General features: G+C 43.3%; 1 protein-coding gene across 9 annotated transcripts in view; it reads left to right on the forward strand.

Moving 5' to 3' along the window:
- MYO16 (myosin XVI) overlaps nucleotides 1–22,500 on the forward strand; it is a 539,824-nt gene that overhangs the window by 159,427 nt on the left and 357,897 nt on the right. For all 9 annotated transcript variants that reach the window (XR_014819944.1, XR_014819945.1, XM_084982290.1 and 6 more), the window contains one exon: nucleotides 10,987–11,130. Coding sequence is in view for 7 of the 9 variants with exons in the window: in XM_084982290.1 (XP_084838416.1) it covers nucleotides 10,987–11,130 (144 nt within the window). In the remaining 2 variants the exon portion in view is untranslated. The remainder of the gene's footprint in view (nucleotides 1–10,986; nucleotides 11,131–22,500) is intronic.

Genomic DNA, 22,500 nt, shown 5'->3' on the forward strand with positions numbered 1-22,500 from the left:
GGAGAAATGGCTGGCTGGCTGGATGGGTGGGTGGGTGGGTGGATGAAGTGTAAGCACATAGGATCTCTTTGCCTAATGAGAAGGCCCAGGTAACAGAATATACAAAGTCAGAAGAAAGATGAAGTGAGAAGATGAAGCTGATCAGAATGATGGGAGGCACTTCGTTAGCTCCGGATCCAGTGCACATGTAGTGCGTTTCTACCGTCAGACCCCTTGGTTGGGAGCTCAGATGGGGCGCTTTGAACTGGGGTTCGTGTAAGAAAACCTCCTAAGGGGGGCCGAAGGAATGTGGGCTCCGTGCTGAGCCTGCTTTTCCTGCAGTTACTGAGTAAATAAAAGCAAATAAAAAATTGCAGGTTGCCAGAGAGACAAAAATTACAGGTTTCAAAATGCCTTAGGTACCGAAGAAGGCAGTTTCGCCCTCTCGAATGTCAAGTTCGAGCAGCTCATGTTCTCCCCACCCTGTGGACACCCTGCGTTATGAAGCCTGAGGCGTTATCAGCACCGAAGCTCTAATTACATATTCTTAAACCAACGTCTTTGAGAAAAAGGCACCCTGTGTTTGTGGAGCATCAAGAATAAGCTGTGGAAGTTGCTGAGGTTTCCCAGAATGTTGTTGATTTAACTCAATTATTATTCATTGAGTACCTGGCTCTAAGTGGAAGTTTCTGGAAGATATCTGTTAGCAAGGTATTAAAGAGAGACAATTAAGAAACAGGTTTTAATTTTTTTTTTTTTGCCCATGCCTGCCATAAGTAGAAGTGCCCAGACCAGGGATTGAACCTGTGCCACAGCAGTGACCTGAGCTGCTGCAGTGACAACACTGGATCCTGAACCCACTGTGCCGCAAGAGAACTCCTTTATCATATACAGTTTTATCATGTCTTTTAGTACACTTTCAACAATAAGTCTGTGTTTGCCTGTTTACCAACCCTCATTAAAGAATTCATGAAACAAACCTATGGCAGGTGTCGGGTCCTGAGACAGACAGAGGGAAATAAAGACAATAGGTAACAGTATCTGAGATTTAGTCTCATGAGGGAAAAAGAGAAAAAAACCTCAGACTTACCTCTTTGGGTGCAATGGTGCTATTTATGAAGTGGAAAACAGACTTTGCCAAAATGCTGTCCCGAGTTTTAAGTTATAGGACCTTTAGCACATAAGCTATTGAGAAGGAGCTCTTCATTGGAAGGAAACCTTGAGTGGAGTATAAAGTGCAGATTCTTTGGGTCCTGTGACAGCAGGAACCCATGGTGAAGCTTCTGTGAAATGCATCAGAAGGAGGAAATCTTTCTCTTACCTGGTGAAGTCTCATTTTAAAACAAATCAGGCATCGGAGGGGTGGAATTCCATGTCACTGATGCAAACATTTAGCTTCAGTGGTTATGCGACTGTGTCCAAGACATATGGCCAAAGGTCCAAAGCCCATCAGAGAATCGTAAATATGCTACACTCAGACAGATAGATGGGGACAGGGCATCTTTTTCAAGAGCAGAGAAAATCTTGAAGGCTACACAAGAGGTTCTTAGCAGTGACTCAGCTTGGGGGGAGGGGCGAGGTCTTTTTCACCCTCTCATTGTACGTATCGCTTAAACTTTTTTTTTGGGGGGGGGCGGGTCTTTTTAGGGCCACACCCCTGGCATATGGAAGTTCCCAGGCTAAGGGTCGAATCGGAGCTGCATCTGCCGGCCTCCACCACAGCCACAGCAATGCCAGATCCTTAACCCACTGAGCAAGGCCAGGGATCGAACCCATGTCCTCATGGATACTAGTTCATGGGTTCATTAACCACTGAGCCACGATGGGAGCTCCCGACATATTGCTTAAACATTTTAATTAATCATGTATGTTTCATGTCATAACAAATGAATCAAAATGTATGAAGGGCTATGTTTTGTTTAGAAGTTTAAATTCTAAATGTTTTAATTACTTTCCTACTCTTATAAGAAAATCTGGGGCTCTTTGAGTTTTCCTCTAAGTTTCTCTAAAGTCTCAGGAGCTGTAAGAAGCAGAGATAATTAGCAGGTTTCTACAGTAACGGCACTTCAACAGCCTTTTTAACATCAAGCAGAAAATATTATACTTTAAAAAGAGGCGGCTATTAGGAGTCTGGAGACAATATTTAAAGGCATATCTTATTTTAGAAACTGTCTAGATATTAAGGACAAAAAAAAGTTGACGCATGGAAGTTGTCCACACTTTGCCCAAGTCAGAGCCGCTGGGCATCGACCGTGTAACCCCACCACCTTTGCTCTCCCAGCAAAGAAAGGGTAAAGCCTGCAGGGGTCCCTTCAGGCGAGAAAATGAATCCTAGCAGGAGAGAGTAGGCCTTCTTCAGGGGCCGTACCTGGAGAGTTTCTTGGGGGCAGTGGAATGGGAGATAGCCATTCAGGACAGTGCAACAGAAAGCAAAAAGATGAATGCAGAGGCAGGATGGAAGCAGAAGGAGGGCCTCATTGGGGGAGAGAGAGAGAGAGCTGGACCACCCTGACGCCTGGCGAGGTTGCAGGATGCTGCTAAGCCCTGGGATGGGAAACAGAGTTGCCATCGACTGTGAACCACGGCCCCTTTAAATCTTTCCAAGGATGATTTCAGAGGCCGATTCCTGACTGGCCCATGCTTTTTAAAATCCAGCATCGCTTTGGTGCATGAGCATCGTGGCGTCCGTCCCTGGGAAGTTGGAGGCCAGGGCGCGGGGTGTTAGTACAGTTACCTGGCCGGATCCTGGATGAACTCTGTTGCCTTGGTGAAATTCTTTATTGTGATGGCCCCCGTGCGTGACTGAGGGGGTAAAAAAGTCACCGAAGAGCAAGTTTTGGAGCTCCTTGGCCGCCGCCAGAAACTGAAGGGAGCGAGTTTTCCATTTTTGAGTAAATAGACCACACACAACTGGTTCGTTCAACATCCCTTATAAAAAAATCTCAAGGGAAGTTCCTGGTGATGTTTTTATTCTGTTTAGCTTTGTTTTATCTCTGCGACAAAGGAAATCAAACTTGTAAAGAATCAGAACCTTTGCTTACAGGGAGAAGGCAAATAGGCACAGACTTCTGAGAACTCCGTGCCCCTCCAGGAAAAGGTTCAGTCAACCAGCCCTGAGATCACTGGTACGGACCTTTCTAGGAGAACTGGAGAAATGAAGAAGGGTTCTCCCTTAGGGCAGCCTGAAACTTACCCACTCAGAAAGGCTTTCCCGAGGAGTTCCCACTATGGCACAGTGGGTTAAGGACCTGGCGTTGTTTCTGTACTGGGTATGGGTGGAAGCTATGGCTCAGATTCAGTCCCTGGCCCAGGAACTTCTGTATGCCACGGGTATGGCTAAAACAAAACAAAACAAAAAGCCCCAAAAACCTCAAAAAACAAAAAACCAACCCCCCAAAATGAATGGCTTTCCTAAAATGGTTCTAATCATTTATTTGACTCTCTCGATATGACAGATCGCATGTAATCCCCAAATGGCTGTTTTCATTGCTCCTCAGTATTTTTCCTGCTGTTTCCTACTCTGGGCTGCCCCTCTGCGATGGCTCCAGGGCTCACAGGACACCCCACCTTGTCTCTCCTTTGTGTGCATGACCCTCTGGCATGTGGGCTGCTGATTAGGAGCATCCAGCCCATAACAGCAGCCCTCTGGCTGAGCGTATGCTGGGACCATGGGAGGGCCTGGTGGGTGCGGGCTTCATCAGAGGGTTTGAGGGTCTCACGCCCACCACCCGATCCTTGCGTCCTCACACCTAACTGTCCAGTTCTCACCAGGCTTGGGACCCCTGCGCCGAGACTCTGCAGAATGTGTGCCCTCAGTGTCATTGAACTGTCACTGTACCGTCTAGTTCCCAAGGGTGGGACCCCACCCTCGTTCTTTCCGTGCACACCGCCCAGCACAGTGCCTGGAACACCGTGTCACCCAACCTAGTGGCTGCCTTTCACAGCGAGGCCCCCAGCGCTGCTGCTGGGGGAGCAGAGTTTGCATCCACTTCAGAGGATAACTGTTGTGTTTTTTTATCAGGAGGTTAAAACTCCGGGGGGTGCATCAGCGGCCCATCTGAATCTCTCGCACAATGACCTGTCTCATAACTAGAGTCCAGTGCCACGGGCTGGAGGCCAGGGCTGTTTGGCGGGCAGGCGGGAATAATAACTGTAATTCAACCTCGAGTGTTCAGAGCAGCTTATCTACGGCAAGGGCGTCTGCACCATGAGTACTTACTAGACAGGAGATGCATGAAGCGCGAAGATGGTAAGAGAGACATTCAAGACGACACTGCAGTGAGTAGGACCTTCAAGGGTGGCAGAGAAGCAGGAGCGACGTTGCACAGATCCGAGCACTGGCGGGATTGGCACGGACCACAAAGGACCCCACGGAAGTTCCCGAGGGACGTCAACGTTTTGGAAAGTGCAATAGGTTTAAGCTCATTTCGATGCTGAAATAATCTCTCTGTTGCCATCTCTGTCTCTGTCTTTCTGTATCTGTCTCTCGCCTCTCTGTCTCTATCTGCTTTTCTTCCTTTTTCTTGTCTTTCTCGCTCTCTGTCTCTCACTCTATTTCTCTGGTCATAGGAATGTTTTTAAACCATGGAGAGAACCCGGAGACACAGGGCAAGAACTTGGACGATGCTAATTAAGATTGATGGTGCCAACTGTTCTGCTTCTCTTCCACCCAGAACTGCCAGTTGGTTCTGAGATACGTCATTTTTTTTTAAATTTTTAAAATGAAAAAAAAATTTCATTGGAGTATCATTGACTTAGAAAGTTGTGTTGATTTCAGGTGTACAGCCAAGTAAATCAGTTATACCTATACCCATGCCTTTTCAGGTTCTTTCCCTGTCTAGGTTATCACACGTTATTAGGTAGAGAACTCTGTGCTATACGGTAGGCTCTTGTTACCTACCTATTTGATGTAGAATGGGGTGTATATGCCACGTTCCCAGCCTGTAATTTCTCCCTGTTGCCCCTCTGTTTCCCCTGTGGTAACCATAAATTTGGTTTCCAAATCTTACTTTTTTATTTTATGATTTTTATTTTTTCCATTATAGTCGATTTACGGTGTTCTGTCAATTTCTACTGTACAGCAAAGTGACCCAGTGATACATATATATATATTGTCTTTTTGTCTTTTTAGGGCCACATAGCGGCATATGGAGGTTCCCAGACTAGGGGTCGAATCAGAGCTGTAGCCACCAGCCTACGCCACAGCCACAGCAACACCAGATCCAAGCTGCATCGGTGACCTACACCACAGCTCATGGCAACGCCGGATCCTTAACCCACATAGCAAGGCCAGGAATCGAACCCGCAGTCTCATGGTTTCTAGTTGATTCGTTTCCGCTGTGCCACGACGGGAACTCCTATTTTTTTCTTTTTCTCACGTTATCCTCCATCTTGCTCCATCGTAAGTGGCTGGATGTAGTTCTCTGTGCTCTACGGCAGGATCTCGTTGCTTCCCCACTCCAAGTGCAGCGTCTTTGAGTCTGTTTCTGTTTTGAAAGTTCTGTGTCATTGTTTTGTTAGATTCCGCAGGTTAGCGAAGAGAGAGGCATTTTTTGATATTACAGCTATGCCTGGCACATGGTACCCACTCAATAAATGAACCTGGATCAAGCTGGTAGTTGTTCCTGTGCCTCTTTGCTCATCACTTCTGTCCCAATGGCTTTGTCATCAACCCAGGGGAGGGAAACAGGAAACGTGCACTTCAAATATAGAGTCGATGAGAAAACTTATGTTACAGTAGCTCTGACTCTGGTTTAAAAAACAAAACAAAACCTGGCCAAGGACACCTTTCAGGTATGAACCGTGGTATTTGATGTGTGAATTCGGCGTGTATTGAATTTTTTATTTTCTGAGGGTAGATTTCAGGGTCCTTCTCTAAGACATTCTTCTTAGCCAGCCAGAACTAAAACATGTAAAATACCCCTTATGATAAGATGTCAGGAAAAGCCAACAGCTTTGAAGTTGAAAATTGTCTTTGTCATTTGGTTTCTATGGTTTTCAGAGTCATTTCAGCTGAGTCCGTGATGCCCAGTGTATGGGGATTGTACGATGAGAAATATCACCTTTGTTTAGAAACTTAAAAGTGAGGGGAAGGACACCTTGGCAGAGAAAGTGCGAGGCGCTGAGCTGGTGAACTCTAATCAATTCCGCGACTGTCTGACGGGACGGGCTGTTGGTCACGTCTTTCTCTGAGTGTGTTTCAGGAGGCAGAATGGAACACGCTGGTCATAGGTTGGGACATTAGAATTCAATATTTCAGACTGGAGCCAAGCTGGAGAGGAGGGTGAGGAGGGAGCAACAGAGGTAAAATGTAGACCAGGGCTCCCGAGTCCTGGAGGGAAAGCTCTAGAAGACCCTGTCTTACAGAGTGGGTGACTCAGTGTAGTTGATGCCTCATTGGTTGGCGGTGCTCAAAGCTGGAGCACAGGAATTCCTGTCATCAACCTGCTCAGTGGTGACCAACCTGACTAGTATCCATGAGGATGTGGGTTTGATCCCTGGCTTTGCTCTGTGGGTTAAGGGTCTGGCGTTGTCGTGAGCTGCAGTGTAGGTCACAGAGGCTGGTCGGATCCTGCGTTGCTGTGGCTGTGGTGTAGGCTGGCAGCTGCAGCTCCTATTTGGCCCCTAGTCTGGGAACCTCCATATGCCACAGGTGCAGCCCTGAAAAGCAAAACAAACAAAACCCCCAAAACCTGGAGCAGAGACCATGGCTGTGGTTCCTAAGCCTTTGGTGAAGGCAGGAGGGACCAGGCTGTGGGAAGAGTAAAAGGACAGTGAAGTTTAGAAAGGAGAGCACGAAGGTTAACATGCGGCGATTCCACAAGAAGCAAGAGAAGCTCGGAAAATGACCCAGCATGTTCGGGGCCCTTGGGAGAGTGATTTTACCTGTGCTGGAGAAGCTGCAGAGGGGCTGGTGTTTCCAGGGAGGCAGATTGCCGCTGAGCGTCTCTGCACGTTTCCAGATGAGGAGCGCTTGCTTGAAATGGACCGTGGCAGAGGTTCAGTGGGAAGAAGAGTAATGTGGGGCCGTGGGAGGCAGGTTGGTCGGGGGGCTTCACAATTCAGGGCAGGCTGTATGGACAGGTGTCTTGTGCTTAGGAGGGCCCGTGCTTGGTCCCATGCTCTGCTAGCATCACCTTTGTGTTCTTAATTTTTATTTTATTTAATTTTTTTTTTTCTTTTTACAGCCCCACTTGGGGCATCCAAAAGTTCCCAGGTTAGGGGTGGAATCAGAGCTGCAGCTGCCAGCCTACACCACAGCCACAGCAACGCCAGATCCGAGCTGCATCTGTGACCTACACTGCAGCTCAGGGCAATGCCGGATCCTTAACCTACAGAGCGAGGCCAGGGATCGAACCTGCATCCTCATGAACACAGCGTTGGGTTCTAAACCAGCTGAGCCACAAGGGGACTTCCTGAATTCTTCACTTTTGGATCAGGGGCCCCGCATTTTCATTTTCCTGGGGTCCCTCAAATTATATAGCTAGTCCCGCTTGGTCCTTCGGGAGAGAGGTGATGGTGACAGGAGGAGTCGGGACACTCAGCTCCAGGCGGAGGCAACTGATGGTGTCCGAGGGGGACAGAGGGGGGCTCGGCCATTCTTTGGTGCCGTGAAGTGTCCCCAGAAATAGGTGAAACTAGCAAAGAATAACCTGAATTGAGAGGAGGATTGGCTGGCTTGAAGAACATTCTTTTTAGGGAGAGTTAGATTTACTCTGTAGCAATAATATTGTACGAACATTATACCAGGAATGTTCAGCCGTCACGATCTTTTCAGACACGTGTGATTAGGAGGTCTTTATTGCTGTCAAATTATTATTCAAAATCCGCTGAAATGTGAATCCGAAACTTACATCACTTGAGAGGGCGGGTATTGCTTTCCACATGGTGCCTAATTAACTCTTTTTTGGTAAAAGACTGAAAAGCCAAACCTGGGGTATTTTTTGAATTGTAAATGTGGATTCCTGCGGTGCAGGTTGATGGCATCTTGACAGGCACAGAAGGAGGAGGTGGCATCCTTGTTGATTACGCTCTGAGCTGGCAAGAAGACAGAGGGTGAAACAGAAATTGCTGGCATGTGAATTTCCTAAAAGAAATTGGGTCCGGGCCTCAAATTCTGCAGCGGAGGCATTGAGCTTTTATTCTCCTCACCTTGTCAGTCTTTGTACCCAAACCTGCAGTGAGTGTGGCTGGGGTCCTGGTTCACACTCTCGGCCCTTGATGGGAGGGACCATCTCTTATTGTGACACTCGGGATGTGGATTCATCAGATACACAACTGTCTTAGTTCAAAACTAAAGCTAGTCCTCAAGCTTCCTATGTTTCTGAGCATTCCAGCACTGACACCCCCACATCTTCCTCCATGTGGAACTTGTACCGTGAATTTGCATTATCCTTATTGTACGTTCTTGAGGCTGCCGGATAATGAAGACAGACATGACAGTTCTTCAATGACTGTGTTATAAATGTGAGCCACAATTAATACATATTTTGTTAAATTGAAGTATACTTGTACAATATTATATAAGCTACATGTATATAGTATAGTGATTCACAATTTTTTAAAATTTACAGTCTATTTATAGTTATTATAAAATATTGGCTATATTCCCTGTATCGTTATAGCTTATTTTTTACCTAAGATTTTGTACCTCCTAATCGCCTGTTCCTAAATAGCCGTCCCCCCTTCCCTCTTCCCTCTGGTAACCACTAGTTTATACTCTAGGTCTGGGAATCTGCTTCTTTTATGTTATATTCACTAGCTTTTTTATATTTCTTAGATTCCACATAAAAGTGATATCTTATTGTTTGTCTCTGACTTATTACACTTAGCATAATGCTTTTCAAGTCCATCCATGTGGCTTGCAAATGGCAGATTACATTCTTTTTTCTAATTGTTATTTCCCCAATACATTTTTTTTCCTACTGTACAGCATGGTGACCCAGTTGCACATACATGTATACATTCTTTTTTCTCCCATTATCAGGCTCCATCATAAGTGACTAGACATAATTCCCAGTGCTACACAGCAGGATCTCATTGCTAATCCATTCCAAAGGCAATAGTTTGCATCTATTAACCCCACCCTCCCAATCCACCCTACTCCCTCCCCCTCCCTCTTGGCAACCATGAATCTATTCTCCAAGTCCATGATTTTCTTTTCTGTGGAAAGGTTCACGTGTGCCGTATATTAGATCCCAGATATGTGATATCACATGGTATTTGTCTTTCTCTTTCTGACTTACTTCACTTAGGATGAGAGTCTCTAGTTCCATCCATGTTGCTGCAAATGGCATTCTTTTGTTCTTCTTTATGGCTGAGTAGTATTCCACTATGTATATATACCACATCTTCCTAATCCAGTCATCCGTCATTGGACATTTGGGTTGTTTCCATGTGTTGGCTATTGTGAATAGTGCTGCCATGAACTTGTGGGGGTGCATGTGTCTTTTTAAAGGAAAGTTTTATCTGGATATATGCCCAAGAGTGGGATTTCTGGATCATATGGTAGTTCTGTGTGTAGATTTCTAAGGTACCTCCATACTGTTCTCCATAGTGGTTGTACCCGCTTACATTCAGACTAAACATTGCAGGAGGGTTCCCTTTTCTCCACACCCCCTCCAGCATTTGTTATTTGTGGACTTATTAATGATGGCCATTGTGACTGGTGGGAGGTGGTATCTCAAGGTCGTTTTGATTTGCATTTCTCTAATCCTCAGGGATGTTGAGCATTTTTTCATGCGCTTGTTGGCCATCTGTGTATCTTCCTTGGAGAAATATCTATTCAGGGCTTTTGCCTATTTTTCAGTTGGGTTGTTGGCTTCTTAGCTGTTGAGTTGTATGAGTTGCTTGTATATTTTAGAGATTAAGCGCTTGTCTGTTGCATCATTTGAAACTATTTTCTCGCATTCTGTGAGGTGTCTTTTTGTGTTCTTTTTGGTTTCCTTTGCTGTGCAAAAGCTTGTCAGTTTGATGAGGTCCCATTGGTTTCTTTTTGCTTTTATTTCTGTTGCTTTGGGAGACTGACCTGAGAAAACCTTTGTAAGGTTGATGTCAGAGAATGTTTTGGCTGTGTTCTCTTCCAGGAGTTTGGTGGTGTCTTGTCTTATATTTAGGTGTTTGAGCCACTTGGAGTTTATTTTTGTGCGTGGTGTGAGGGTGTGTTGTGGTTTCATTGATTTGCACGCAGCCGTCCAGGTTTCCCAGCAATACTTGCTGAAAAGACGGTCTTTTTCCCATTTTATGTTCTTGCCTCCTTTGTCCCAGATGGATTGACCGTAGGTGTCAGGGTTTATTTCTGGGTTCTCTGTTCTGTTTCATGGGTCTGTCTGTCTGTTTTGGTACCAGTCCCACACTGTCTTGATGATTGTGGCTTTGTAATAGTGCCTGAAGTCTGAGAGAGTTATGCTTCCTGCTTGTTTTTTTTTTTCCAAAATTACATTCTATACAGTGGAATATTACTCAGATATATTTTGTTTTTTTTTTTTTTGCTTTTTTGGTGAAATTTCAGTTCAAATTATTTGCCTGATTTTTACAATTGGTCTCTCTTCTAGTAACTAATTTTCAAGGTAATCAAATAATGACAAAAACATGGCTTTATCCTGGTAGTCCTCGTTTCCAGCACTGTCCATCTAATGGGGTATCGATTGGTTTGATTTTTTTTCCCACAGCTCACTGATGCTGTGTTCCTTTATTTAGTCATTTTTCTCTCTGCGTTTCATTTTGTATAACTTATGTTACTGCCTTCGGGTCACTTATCTTGTCTTCTATAATATCTTCTCTGTTTTTCTTTCCACTGTCTGTGGACACAGTTTTCTGTTCAGTCGTACATATGCTGCTTTCCTTATGGGTCAGTTGAGGAACAAGAACACATTCTTCCCCAGTGTAGCTCCATGCCTCAGCTTCCAAATTGGTATTGACATTTTCTGTCTATGGAAAGGAAGTTTGGGATAAACCTTGTCACGGTTTGTTGTAACGGCATGTTTTCTTTTATTTCTTTTTCCCCAGTGTGCTCGGTACGACAATGTCTTCATTGCAGAGATCCTGATTGACAGAGGGGCCAATGTCAACCAGCAGGATGAGGACTTCTGGACACCAATGCACATCGCCTGTGCATGTGATAACCCTGATATCGTCCTGCTGCTTGTGTTAGTAAGTAAAGCAATTCTGTTTATTACCTTGTGAAGGTTGAATGGCATAAAAAGTCTACATATTTAACTAATACTATTTTACAGTATGTCATTGAGAAAAAAATGTGTGTGTATGTCATCACGGTATTTGCCTGGAGTTATAAGATATTAGAGACGGAAGTGGCGGGTCACCACATGGTTCATAAAACAAGTTGTGTAGATGATAGGCCGGGTGCTGTTCCTCGTGCCTTTTCCTTAGAGATTATATGATTTGATATGACACATGTCAGTCCTAATTATAACAGTTTGATAATTGCTGTTTTGCCTTTTAATTAATTCTCCTAATTTTTAGCCAAACCTGGAATAGGATAATAGGGAGATATGGCTTATGTTAAATCTTCTCTGGTTTGTGTGTGGTAGAGAAGCGTCCACGGCACTTGTTTACCTGATAGTGAAAACTTTAAGAATGAAAATTGTTGGAGTCATTTGTTGCCATTGTCTTCAGTTATGGCTGAGATCTTGATCTGGATCCTCACACCTAGTGTAATATTTTAGAATTGGGACTCTTTTTCTGATGAGTTATGTCTAACAAAGATTTTAAGAAATTAGGCCAAAAAACAAACTAAAGATTTGAACTCAAGATCACTGGCCAAAGTCTGTCCTTTCCTCCTAGATCTTGCTGCCTGTCTTAACAAATTACCACATATTTGATGGCTAAATTATATGAGAATGAGAAAAAAAAAAGTTAGGCTCATAGCTTTTGTGGTTTTCCAGTGTTTCAATTTATTATTTTTCTGAACATGAGTTGAGAGATTCAGTAACTTTTTCAAGCCCCGTCTCCATTTATTTTCTCTAATTATGAGTAATTACACCAAGCCTTTTCCAAAATAGACTCTCTGCTTTTGTTTTCTGCATGAAAAATGGCCATATTTCTTCTTGGAAACCAACATTCATGTGGTTGTACTTGAATTTTTAAAATCCTCCTTCCATTTCCTCACTATCATTGCTGGATGAAGTTTTCCCCTTCTTGAGTTCACTGCCAGCCCAAATTTCCTTCTTTCATCTTAAAATATCTCAATTTCTTATTTCTGATGGAACAGGATAAGAGAATCTACTTTTCTTTTTTCTTTTGGCTGTGCCCACAGCAAATGGAAGTTCCCAGGCCAGAGACCAAATCCATGCCACAGCAGTAACCAGGGCCATAGCAATAACACCATTGGATCCTTAACCAGCTGAGCCACCAGGGAACTCCAGAATCTACCTTCTTTAGAGATGAGTCCAGAGCTAGTTATCTCCTATGATATTTACAATTTAACAATGCAGGGGCAGTGAAGAGAAGGGCTCTGTACATGGCAGGATCATGATTTCAAGGAGTGGAGGCTGTAACTACGTGCAGATGACCTTCTGCATATGGAGGCTATCATCCGATGAGCATGGATATCAGAAATAGCGCTATGGGCTACAGGTAGCAAGTCACTTGGACCACCCCGAGGGCAGAATGAGGCGTGTTTGTAACTGGAGCTGGAATCGGGGCAGACCATGCGGACTGGAAGCGGGCATGTCAACATGCAAGGTACCCTACAATCATGGAAGTGATTAGACAAATAGTGGCCACTTCCTTGAGTCCCTGTGCCTCTTTGCACAATTGAGAAAACATACATGAGCCTCGTTCCTGTTGAGGTTAAACAGTATCTTCCAAGGAAAATTAATTAACACTGACACCCATCCCATTTCCCACAATACATGCTTTAAAAAAAATAAGAATTTGAGGAAGTTAGTGTCCTGACCGGAGACACCCTCGCGTCGTTGTCACACTCAGTGATAGCTCCATTTTCATGCGGAGACTTCTCCACACTCCCTTTCTGGTGCTTTCATTATAGTCCCCTATTCTTTGGCCTCTTCCCCCACTTGCTGCTGGGATCATCAGCAAGTGACCTGAGTCCCTTGATCTTTCACCGCGGCATGTATATTGTGCTTGTTTAAATATGATTTACTTCTCCCTTTGTTCTCATCTGTTATAGTTTCTGTAACTCCTGTTTGATCCCATGGCAATAATTCAATTTTAGTAACGGCCAGTTGCCTTTATAATAAATATCTCTTCTGCTTGGAACAGTTTGATTTATATTCATTAATTCTTTATCTAGCTTACATCAGTGGTGTTCATTAGGGAGCCGCAAGTTAAGCATCAACTTAATTATTGGCTTCCGGCAAGTCACAGAAGTAACATGGCGATTTGTTAAAACAGTGCCAGTGCTTTACAGAGACCCAGTGTGTATATCCTTGCTGAATACATAAATAAATGAGTGAAAGGATGGCAGGCCAATTTTTGGAAGTCAGGCTGAATTTAATGCTGCCATTATTAACTCATGTTATATCTAATAAGAACTGTCTCACGACCACATCCATCTTCTAAGATATGCAAGAATTCCTCATCCTGCTTCTTTTACGTGTTCTTAGAACTGCCTGCTACAGCCCACCCGTGCTCTCAGTGTCCAACGATGTCGCTTTTCTTTACCAGGCAGAATGGAGAGATAGAAGCTGGTTTTATTTCATGCATAAACATAGAGTTAAATGGATCATTTTCAGATTCCTAACATTTTCATGGTTCTGCAGTGCCCTATTTCTCATACCATAGAATAATCCAGCCTCGTCTGCAAAGTGAAATATTCGCTAGTTACTGTTGCTCAGTGACCTTCATTTATTGGTCACTGTCTTTATTCCTTTAACTAATATTTATTGGTCACCAACTATTTTTTACCTTGATGCCTGCCTTCAAGGAAATTACCATTTATTAATTAATACATTCAGAAAATATTTATTAACTGTGATGTTCTAGGTGCTGCACAGTGAAGAAAAAAGACATTTTACATTATTTTGCATTGTAGAACCATGGCGAAGACCACACAAAGCAAAGCAGTGTTAGTGTAACCACCGTGAAACTTGATTAATGGATTAAGTAAATATGAGTAGCCTCATTGCCACCATGTTATAGCCAGCCCACCATCCATCCGTAGAAATAATTTGCTTTCAAATAAATGTGTGTGAAATTCATCATCATAAAAATTGTAATGACTGTAGAACTATGTTCCTGCTAACAAGCTCCAAAGAAAGATTTATTTTAATTCTGAAACTAAATGCCATTGTGCATTGTTTCATGCTGCATGTCCAGTCTTCTTTCCATTTTCCCAATTGATGAGTAAGGAAGACTGTGTTCTTATTCATTCAGTAAATAGCTGGGTACTTCCTGTTCTGTACTGAGCAGCTCAGCGGTGAACAAAGGGAGCAAAAGTCCCTGCTTCCTGGAGCTTACATTCTACTAGGGAGGAGCAAGGAAAAAACATGTAAAGGGATGGCATATACAATACGCCAACTAAAGAGAGATGCTGGAGGGGAAAGAAGAAAGGAGGAGAGAGTCTTAATAGCCGGATGGAGAGGGGACATTTGAGCCCTGAACCTTGTGGGTGGTGGATGTGCCTATGCTGGGCACAGAGAACGGATAAGTGCAGGGCTGTGGGGCAGGGGCTCCTGTTTGTGGAACAGCCAGGAGAGCAGGGCAGCTTTGAAGTACACCTTGGGTGGCTAGAATTTCCCGCTACTCTGTGCATGTGAAAGCATCATCCGTGTTGATTTGGGGATTACAGATAAATTTTAACAAGTAGGCAAATGCACAGGTATAGAATCCATGAATAACAAGGATTGGCTGTATTTGTTACTATATGAAACAATTGACAATTTTTAGAATTTTATTTGTGAAATAGAAGTCATCTAAACCCAGTGTATGTTAGGAATTGGGGTGGCTCAAAAAATGATGAATTTCTTCAGTATGTTTTCAAAGGTTAGACTAAAAAAGTCTCAGTCTTATTTTTACAAGTTTTGCAGTTTCCTAGAAGTTTTGCAAATATCTCACTGTGTGGAACATTTATGTGGCATAAGCAATGCACTTAATATATTATCCATGGAGTTCCCGTTGTGGCACAGTGGAAACAAATCTGACTGGGAACCCCGAGGTTGCAGGTTCGCTTCCTGCCCCTGCTCAGTGCATTAAGGATCCGGAGCTCTGGTGTAGGTCACAGATATGGCTCAGATCTGATGTTGCTGTGGCTGTGGTGTAGGCCAGCAGCTGCAGCTCTGATTGGACCCCTAGCCTGGGAACTTCCATATGCCGCGGGTGAGGCCCTAATGATATTATTATCCATAATATTACATAAAGAAATCTAATGCCAGAGAGGTTCTGTAGTAGAGTAAAATCTCAAATCTAAATGTTTTCATTTGCAGTAAAATATTTTAATGCATTCTAAGTTGTATGTTTATATTTTAATATACATTATAATGAAAACTTGACCACTTAGAATTTTTTGCTTGTCTTATTTTATTGAGTATTCAAATAGCTCACATATGTGTTAAGTTTTTTCATTCTGCATTACCCAATTTTTAAAATATTTTCTAATTAGTACCATATTCAAAACACCAGTGCTCCATAATTCAATTTTTTTCTACTATTTTAAAAATAATTACATAGTAATCTGCTATTTCCCTGACTGTAAGTAATTTTTCTGTTCTTCAAGAGTAAATCACAAAGGCTGAAAGTGGTTAACTCCAACCAATCTCTTGAAAATCTTGATTTGATATGATCACATAGGTGTGAAATATATACGTATATTATACACACACACACACACACACACACACGTTTCGGTCATGTCGTGTCCGTGCACCTGTGCCCTGCATAAGTACTGGCACTAGCAGAATCTACTGTATCACTCACCTCCAGGGAGAGAAACAATGGACTTTTCCTTGTTGTTTTGCACCATGTGATTTCATGGAGAATGGTTTCTAAATAGCATTGGTCACTTTTCACTTCTATACTGATACGACTTTGGATTACAGGTTTGCGTTTATCTGTCGCACGCTAGATCCGAATTTTCACGTTTAATGTTCCGATGTGGCCGCAGCTGCTAAGCTACTCTGCCCTGTTAGCAGATCTAAGGCTGTGACAAATCTGGCCATTTTTAACAGCCCATTGCATCGTGAGCCATAAGAAACAAGTTATTTTTTTATTTTGGAAGGAAAATAATTGAATGACGTAAAACCCCGTGTGATGCATCTCTTGGGGAAAATGATGGTTGACCAGTCATCTCAGGTTTTTCTCTTTCTTATTGAAAATTGGGGGCGGAAACGCTTTCATACTTCACATGCCCTGAACCACTGGATAAACCCTGCTATAAAGGACATCTCTTATACGCCGTGTCAAGAAATGACTGGTAGATAACAAGGATTAAATGTTATTTAATTGTCTTAATTTTTAAAGGGGTGACAGGGAATGGTGAATGTCTGAATTATTACTGTTACACATGACTGGGAGGTCTTGTACGATATTTTCACTCCCTGCAATCCTGAAAGTGTAGGAGGAAAGATTAGCAAATGCATCGTCATTTGCTAAATGATATTTTATCACTGCTTCGCTTGTGTGACAATGGAATGATTACCTGAAATTGCAGTGAATGTTTTCTCGATCCTTGGCCTTTTGTGTTTGAGCATCCGATGTTAGTAATTTCCCTGCCTGTGGGGTGGCGTGTGTCATGGACTGTGTCTAATGGCCAGAGTGGAATAGATCAGCTTAATGGGTGCTCCAGGCGACGACTGGAGCCTAGCAATTCTGCCTTAAATAAAACAGCAAATGATATTTGAAAAACATACTGCTTACCTGGTGTTAGGTGGCTGGGTTGATCAAAATTAAATTGTTCCAAAACTTCGCTCGTTAGTTACTTAGACTCTTCCTGGGTGAAATCCTAGTACACAATTTTTTAATGTTGTTTCATTATAAAGGGCCCTTTCCATCACTTGTTAAATAATCATAGATTTGTGAAATAATAGAACACAAGGTACCCTGCTGTTTCAGAAGGCTATATTCCTCCCTAGAAAATGAGATAAAGCAGAATAGTTCATAGTGGGTCTGATTTTCCAATGGGAAATCACTGTGATGGCAGAACATCTGGGCATCACTCAGATTTCTGTGTAAATGGTAACACGCGCACCCTATTTAATCTTTTTTTCAGAGGTTGATCTTGCCTTCAGCTTCCCTGCGAAAATTGACGTCTTCAGGCTTGAATGCCTTCAACTTCCTACCAAAAGTGATTATTTTTCCCCCTCTGTATTACTGGCTTTCTTCCCCCCTTGAAGAGGTGTTTGCTCTTCTTTGTAAGCCAAATCTATCTACATCCTCTTTAGATTCCACGAGTTGCTCCTCTCCGAGGATTTCTCCTTCAGCACGTGTCGAGCTCTCAGTGTCACGGTCATTTTTTTATCCTTTTCCCTTCCATTGATTCATGGTGCTGCCGCAGTCCTTCCAGGAGTTAAAGAGGAAAAAAACCCCATCAAACTTCTATTCTCCGATCGTCACCCCGTGGTCTTTCTCATGTGCATCGTCCAGCTTCTCTGATGGACAGTAGGCTTTGCCGGACCCCAGGGGAGTGCCCTTGTCACTCTTCCATCCGGGTGGCTCGGTTTCTTTCCACTCACGCGCCTCAAAGTGGCCTTTTGCCGAGAACATTTTTGACATCTTTGCGATGAGGTCAGTGAACACGTTTCATGGTTTATCCTACTTAATGTATCTCACTCGGTCCAAAGACAAGTTTGTCAAGCAGGGAAATGGGACAGATATCCAGTTTTTTACCCAGGGTTATATTTTTTGAGCTAATCGGGATCAAAATATGCAGGAAAGCCCTGTTGATGACCATTGAGCCAAAGAGGCTTTTCTTTTTAGTTCTTCAGCTTTATTGAGGTGTAATTGGCAAATTATATTTCGTTTACAACACGATGGTTTGATGAAAGTAGACTCTGTACCAGGATCATAACAATCAGATAAAGTAACATATCTGTCAGCTCACCTAGTTAACATAAACGTTTGGTGTCTGCAGTGAGAGTGCTTAAGATCTACCCTTTTAGCAAAATTCAGGTGTGCAATTCACTATTACAGACTATAGTCGCCATGCTGTACATTAGACCCCCAGAATTTATTCATCTTATAAGGTAAGGCTTGTAACTTTTCACCAGCTTCTCCCCTCTTCCCTGCCCCTGGGAACCAACATTGACTTCTCTATGAGTCCAGCTTTTTTCTTGTTGTTCTTAAGGTGGTTTTTTTGTTTGTTTGTTTGTTTTTAAACCTATTGCTACCTAAACTTTCCCATCTCTAAAATTTATGGTAAGAATTCAACCCATTTATGGTGGAAATGCCTCCTCATCGTTCACAGTGAATAAGACTCTAAAAGTAGATTTTAGAAAGGGAGCAAGAATATGTCATTCAAAAAGCTCATGTGGAGCATTCCTGGTTTCAGTTCAGACATGCTAGGAAATTGTCACTGCTGTCCTTGCAATAAGAAAAAAAAGCTGAACCAGTTGAAAATTGGTAACTTTGTGGGGACTCGTCGGAGAGCTGAAGTTGCAGGGAAAAGCCAGTCAACCTCAAAATCCCGGAGGCAGGTGAATCTAGCCAGTCAGAGCTGAGATTTGCTGTAGGAGCAGAAGTCACAGAAGCCCTAAACTGGCAGGAACACTTAAATGGTCATTTTGAGGACCTGCTGAAGGTTGAGATTAGACAAGCATGAGAGGGAGAGACTGTTGGCAGCCTCGCTCCTAGGGTCCCCCACACTTTCCTTCCAGGAAGCTCACCAGGTTCTTACAGTGACAATCAGAGAAAGATCCCACGGTGGCTGTGACGGGGAGGGGTGAACACTTATCACTGGGATATATGCCCAGAGCGTCCTCCACCACAGAAACCTAGTTCCAGAGAAAGAGGCTTTCCTGGAGCCTCACCCACCTAGAGGATGGGCTTTCCTTCCTCTCCAGCCCCTTCTAGCTTTCTGGTGTCACCTAAGGGTGCCAAGGGGCTACAGCCCTGGATTAGCACTCATGATAGTCACAGTGCCAAGATTTTAGTCTCATTAAAGGATCCAGATCTAGTCCTCATTGCAGGGGGCAGGGTAAGCGGGATGCTGACCTAAGCAACGGGGAGAGTGGGTGCTGTCTATTTAAGACTAAAGCTTGGAGTTCCTTCCCACTGTGACTCAGCAGAAACGAACCTGACTAGCGTCCCTGAGGATGTGGGTTCAATCCCTGGTCCTGCTCAGTGGGTTAAGGATCCTGTATGGCTGTGAGCTGTGGTGTAGGTTGCAGATGTGGCTCGGATCCTGCCTTGCTGTGGCTGTGGTGTAGGCCAGCAGCTGCAGCTCCGATTCGATCCCTAGCCTGGGAACCTCTATATGCCAGCAAGTGCGGTCCTAAAAAGCAAAAAACAAAAAAAGAAAAAAGACTAAAGGCAACAGTCTTTCCCTAAGCAGTGTACTCCAATTCATAAACATTGTTTCCAGGGAGTTATAGTTAACAATTTGATGCTGTTATCAGGTGTACTGAGAGTAAACAATGAAATACGTGGCCAGTGGATGGTAGGAGCCAGATAGCTCCATGTTGTAGTGGGAATTACAACCAAGCCAGGGGAGGAGGCTGGAAAGGTATGGTTTCCAAAGGGGACACATCCAGGTAGGGTGGCCTGGGGCTTTGGGGTGGCACATGCACACTGAGGCATGGCGAATGACTGGCCCCAAGGCACCTGCTGTACAGCACGGGACACTCAGGATTCTGCAATCATCCATATGGGAAAAGAATTTGCAAAAGCATGGATGTGCATATACGTATAACTGAATCACTTTTTTGTACAACAGAAATTATTACAACATTGTCTATCAACTATCCTTCAATAAAACTTTTGAAAAATGGAAAAAGAGGGTGATCCGTGGGGTGATGATTAGAGACACTGATGTGGACTCCTGTTTAGCTTCCCATAGACACAGACACGCAGACACATTTCTAGATGCGGTGCATGCCGGGTTCGTAAACACACATCTGTTCACCTGCTCTGTCAGCTGAGAGGGCCTGGAAGCAACAGCAGTGAGCACACCCAGCTCCACAATCTTGATTCCTAAGGTAATTCTTGAGTAAAAGGAGCCAGGCTTCTTCGAGAAATCCTGGAACTAGTTCTGAGCCATAAATTTGCAAGATGAGCCTGCTTTATCTTGTAGTGCCCACAAGTAAGGAATTGCCACACACACACACACACACACACACACACACACACTCATTCACAAATCCAGTGCAAAAGGATGGGGGCACGTCCAAGGAACACATGAGCCAACTGAAAGAGCTCAAGCTGGAACAATTTGAGCAAAAAAGTACAGAAGTAAATGCATACTTATGGCTCCATATTGATCCAAATTAATGGGGGGGGGGGGCTGCTAGATAAATCTTCTAGGCAGAAAGCGTCCAAATAGTTTCTATGGGTTCTCTATCCCCAAGAAACATAGCTCCTCATTCCTAAAACACAGGCCCGTCACCGTGACATCTTTCCAAAGTGTGCAGCCTGGAAAGGGAGAAAAGAGAGTAACTTTTCAGCAGAACGGTTGATAAAGACAACATGAGTCAGGTGATCAGGGGTGACAGCGCCCCTGACCCGTCGTGTCCTCAGGACGTAGCTTGTCGTGTGGTGTGAGGATGGTGATGCGCTCCAGGGGGGAGCGTCACACCAGCCCCAGCCGAGGCGCACGCGAAACGCCAGGCGAGTGCTCCCCACAGCTCTCAAGGTCGCGAAAAACAAGATCTGGCTGAGAAACGGTCAGAGCCAACAGGCGTCTGAGAAGAGCGATGACTAATAAGTGGAACGTGGTTGGGACCTTGGAGCAGAAAAAGGCTGTGATGCTGAGTAGCGCGATCTGAATGCAGTGCACCCTTCAGCTCATGGCCGCGCAAACGCAGTTCATTCATTGTAGCAAATACATCAGGCGAACCAAAGACGTTAGCCGTCGAAGAAGCCGAGTGTGGGGTGTGTGGGAACCTTGTGTCGGAGGGTTACAGTTTTTCTTTATATTTAAGATTGTTCTCAAGTTAAAAGTGTATCTGGAAACCTAATATATTTAAAAAGATGGGTTTCCAATATTTTCATAGGAGACCAAGGAATAATTGCTCATCATGGTTGAAAACAATTGTATAGACATTATGAGCTGTAACTTGTTCTTTCTTTTCCTGTGAAAAAATTCCAACCACGTTTTCCTATAAAAAGACCCCCCCCCCAAACGACTTATTATGTAGGGTCATATCTATTAGTAGGGTGGACAAATTCTCACAAAGATTCGACTTGATTTCATGAAGTAGTTATAAAGACAGGAATATTAAAATTCCTGTAGTAACTTTAGAAAGGCAACGGTCGCAGCATATTCTTAACCAGCAGAAATTGTGAAAGAGATTTCATTAACCCAGGGCTCATTGACATTTGAGAGAGCTTAGGCTGTTAAAGTTTGATCTGAGGTTGAGCTTTCCATTTTAGTTGAAAAAATATAGAGATTCATAGGGGCAAGTAATTTTGTAAAGCAGGATTAGATTTGGGGCTCTGAAATAAGTACATCCATTATTAAATGTAGCAAAACATTAAATCACATCAAATAATTAAATACATCAAAAAGGGTGATATGAGGGATGTCAGAGATGGGACAGTGCACGGAAATTGTCAAATCGATCAAATAAATAATCATGGAGGCTTAATAACAGTGAAACAGTCCTGAGTGTTTGGAGGGTTATATGTTTTGCATTAGTTAAATGTAGTTTTCTCTTTAGAGTTACTTCTTTTCAGGAATGGCTTTAGTGGTTCATCCTTTGACCAAAAGTATTACGAGGTTTCTGCAACAGATCTGCTTACTCTTTGTAACCTTTTTAACTCATATACAGTCACGAAAGCAAAATGGATTTTGAAATAGGTATTAGTTTAAAACAGGATCCTGGAGATTCACTAGCCCTTTAAATTCTAAGACAGTATAGAATCTATCAGAATGCTTGAGTCCACTACTACAGCTGGTCTCCACACTTAAATTACATTTCCGAAAATGAGTCCCCTTTGGATCATCAGAAGGAACCTATAAAGTGATAATTAGCTGGAAAAGAATTGGGATCTCCACCATCTTACACAAAGATACTAAGAGTCAGGTCCTTTTAAATTTAATGCCTTGAATGGTTACTACAAAATCCATTCAAAAAAGAGAAGCTTTATTTTGAGAGCTGGCAGATCTTATGCCCTTGATGATACCTGTGTATTGGTGCTGCAGTAGAGGTCACAGCACCTTCTTGGACAGTATTTGTATTTATTTATTGAAAACATTTTATTAAAGCATAGTTAATTTACATTGCGGTGCCAATTTCCGCGGTACAGAAAGGTGACTCAGTTATACGTGCGTGTACCTTCTTTTTTATATTCTTTCCCATCATAGTCCATCCCAGGTGACTGGATATAGTTGCCTGTGCTCCATTCTCAATGTAATAGTGTTTGTATTTATAAAGTAAATACAAGAAAACA

The sequence above is a fragment of the Sus scrofa genome, chromosome 11, assembly GCF_054392235.1.
Source record: "Sus scrofa isolate SSC_HxYL_T2T_F1_AM1 chromosome 11, Sscrofa_HxYL_maternal_Yorkshire_Landrace_v2.0, whole genome shotgun sequence".
In the NCBI taxonomy this organism is placed as follows: domain Eukaryota; kingdom Metazoa; phylum Chordata; class Mammalia; order Artiodactyla; family Suidae; genus Sus; species Sus scrofa.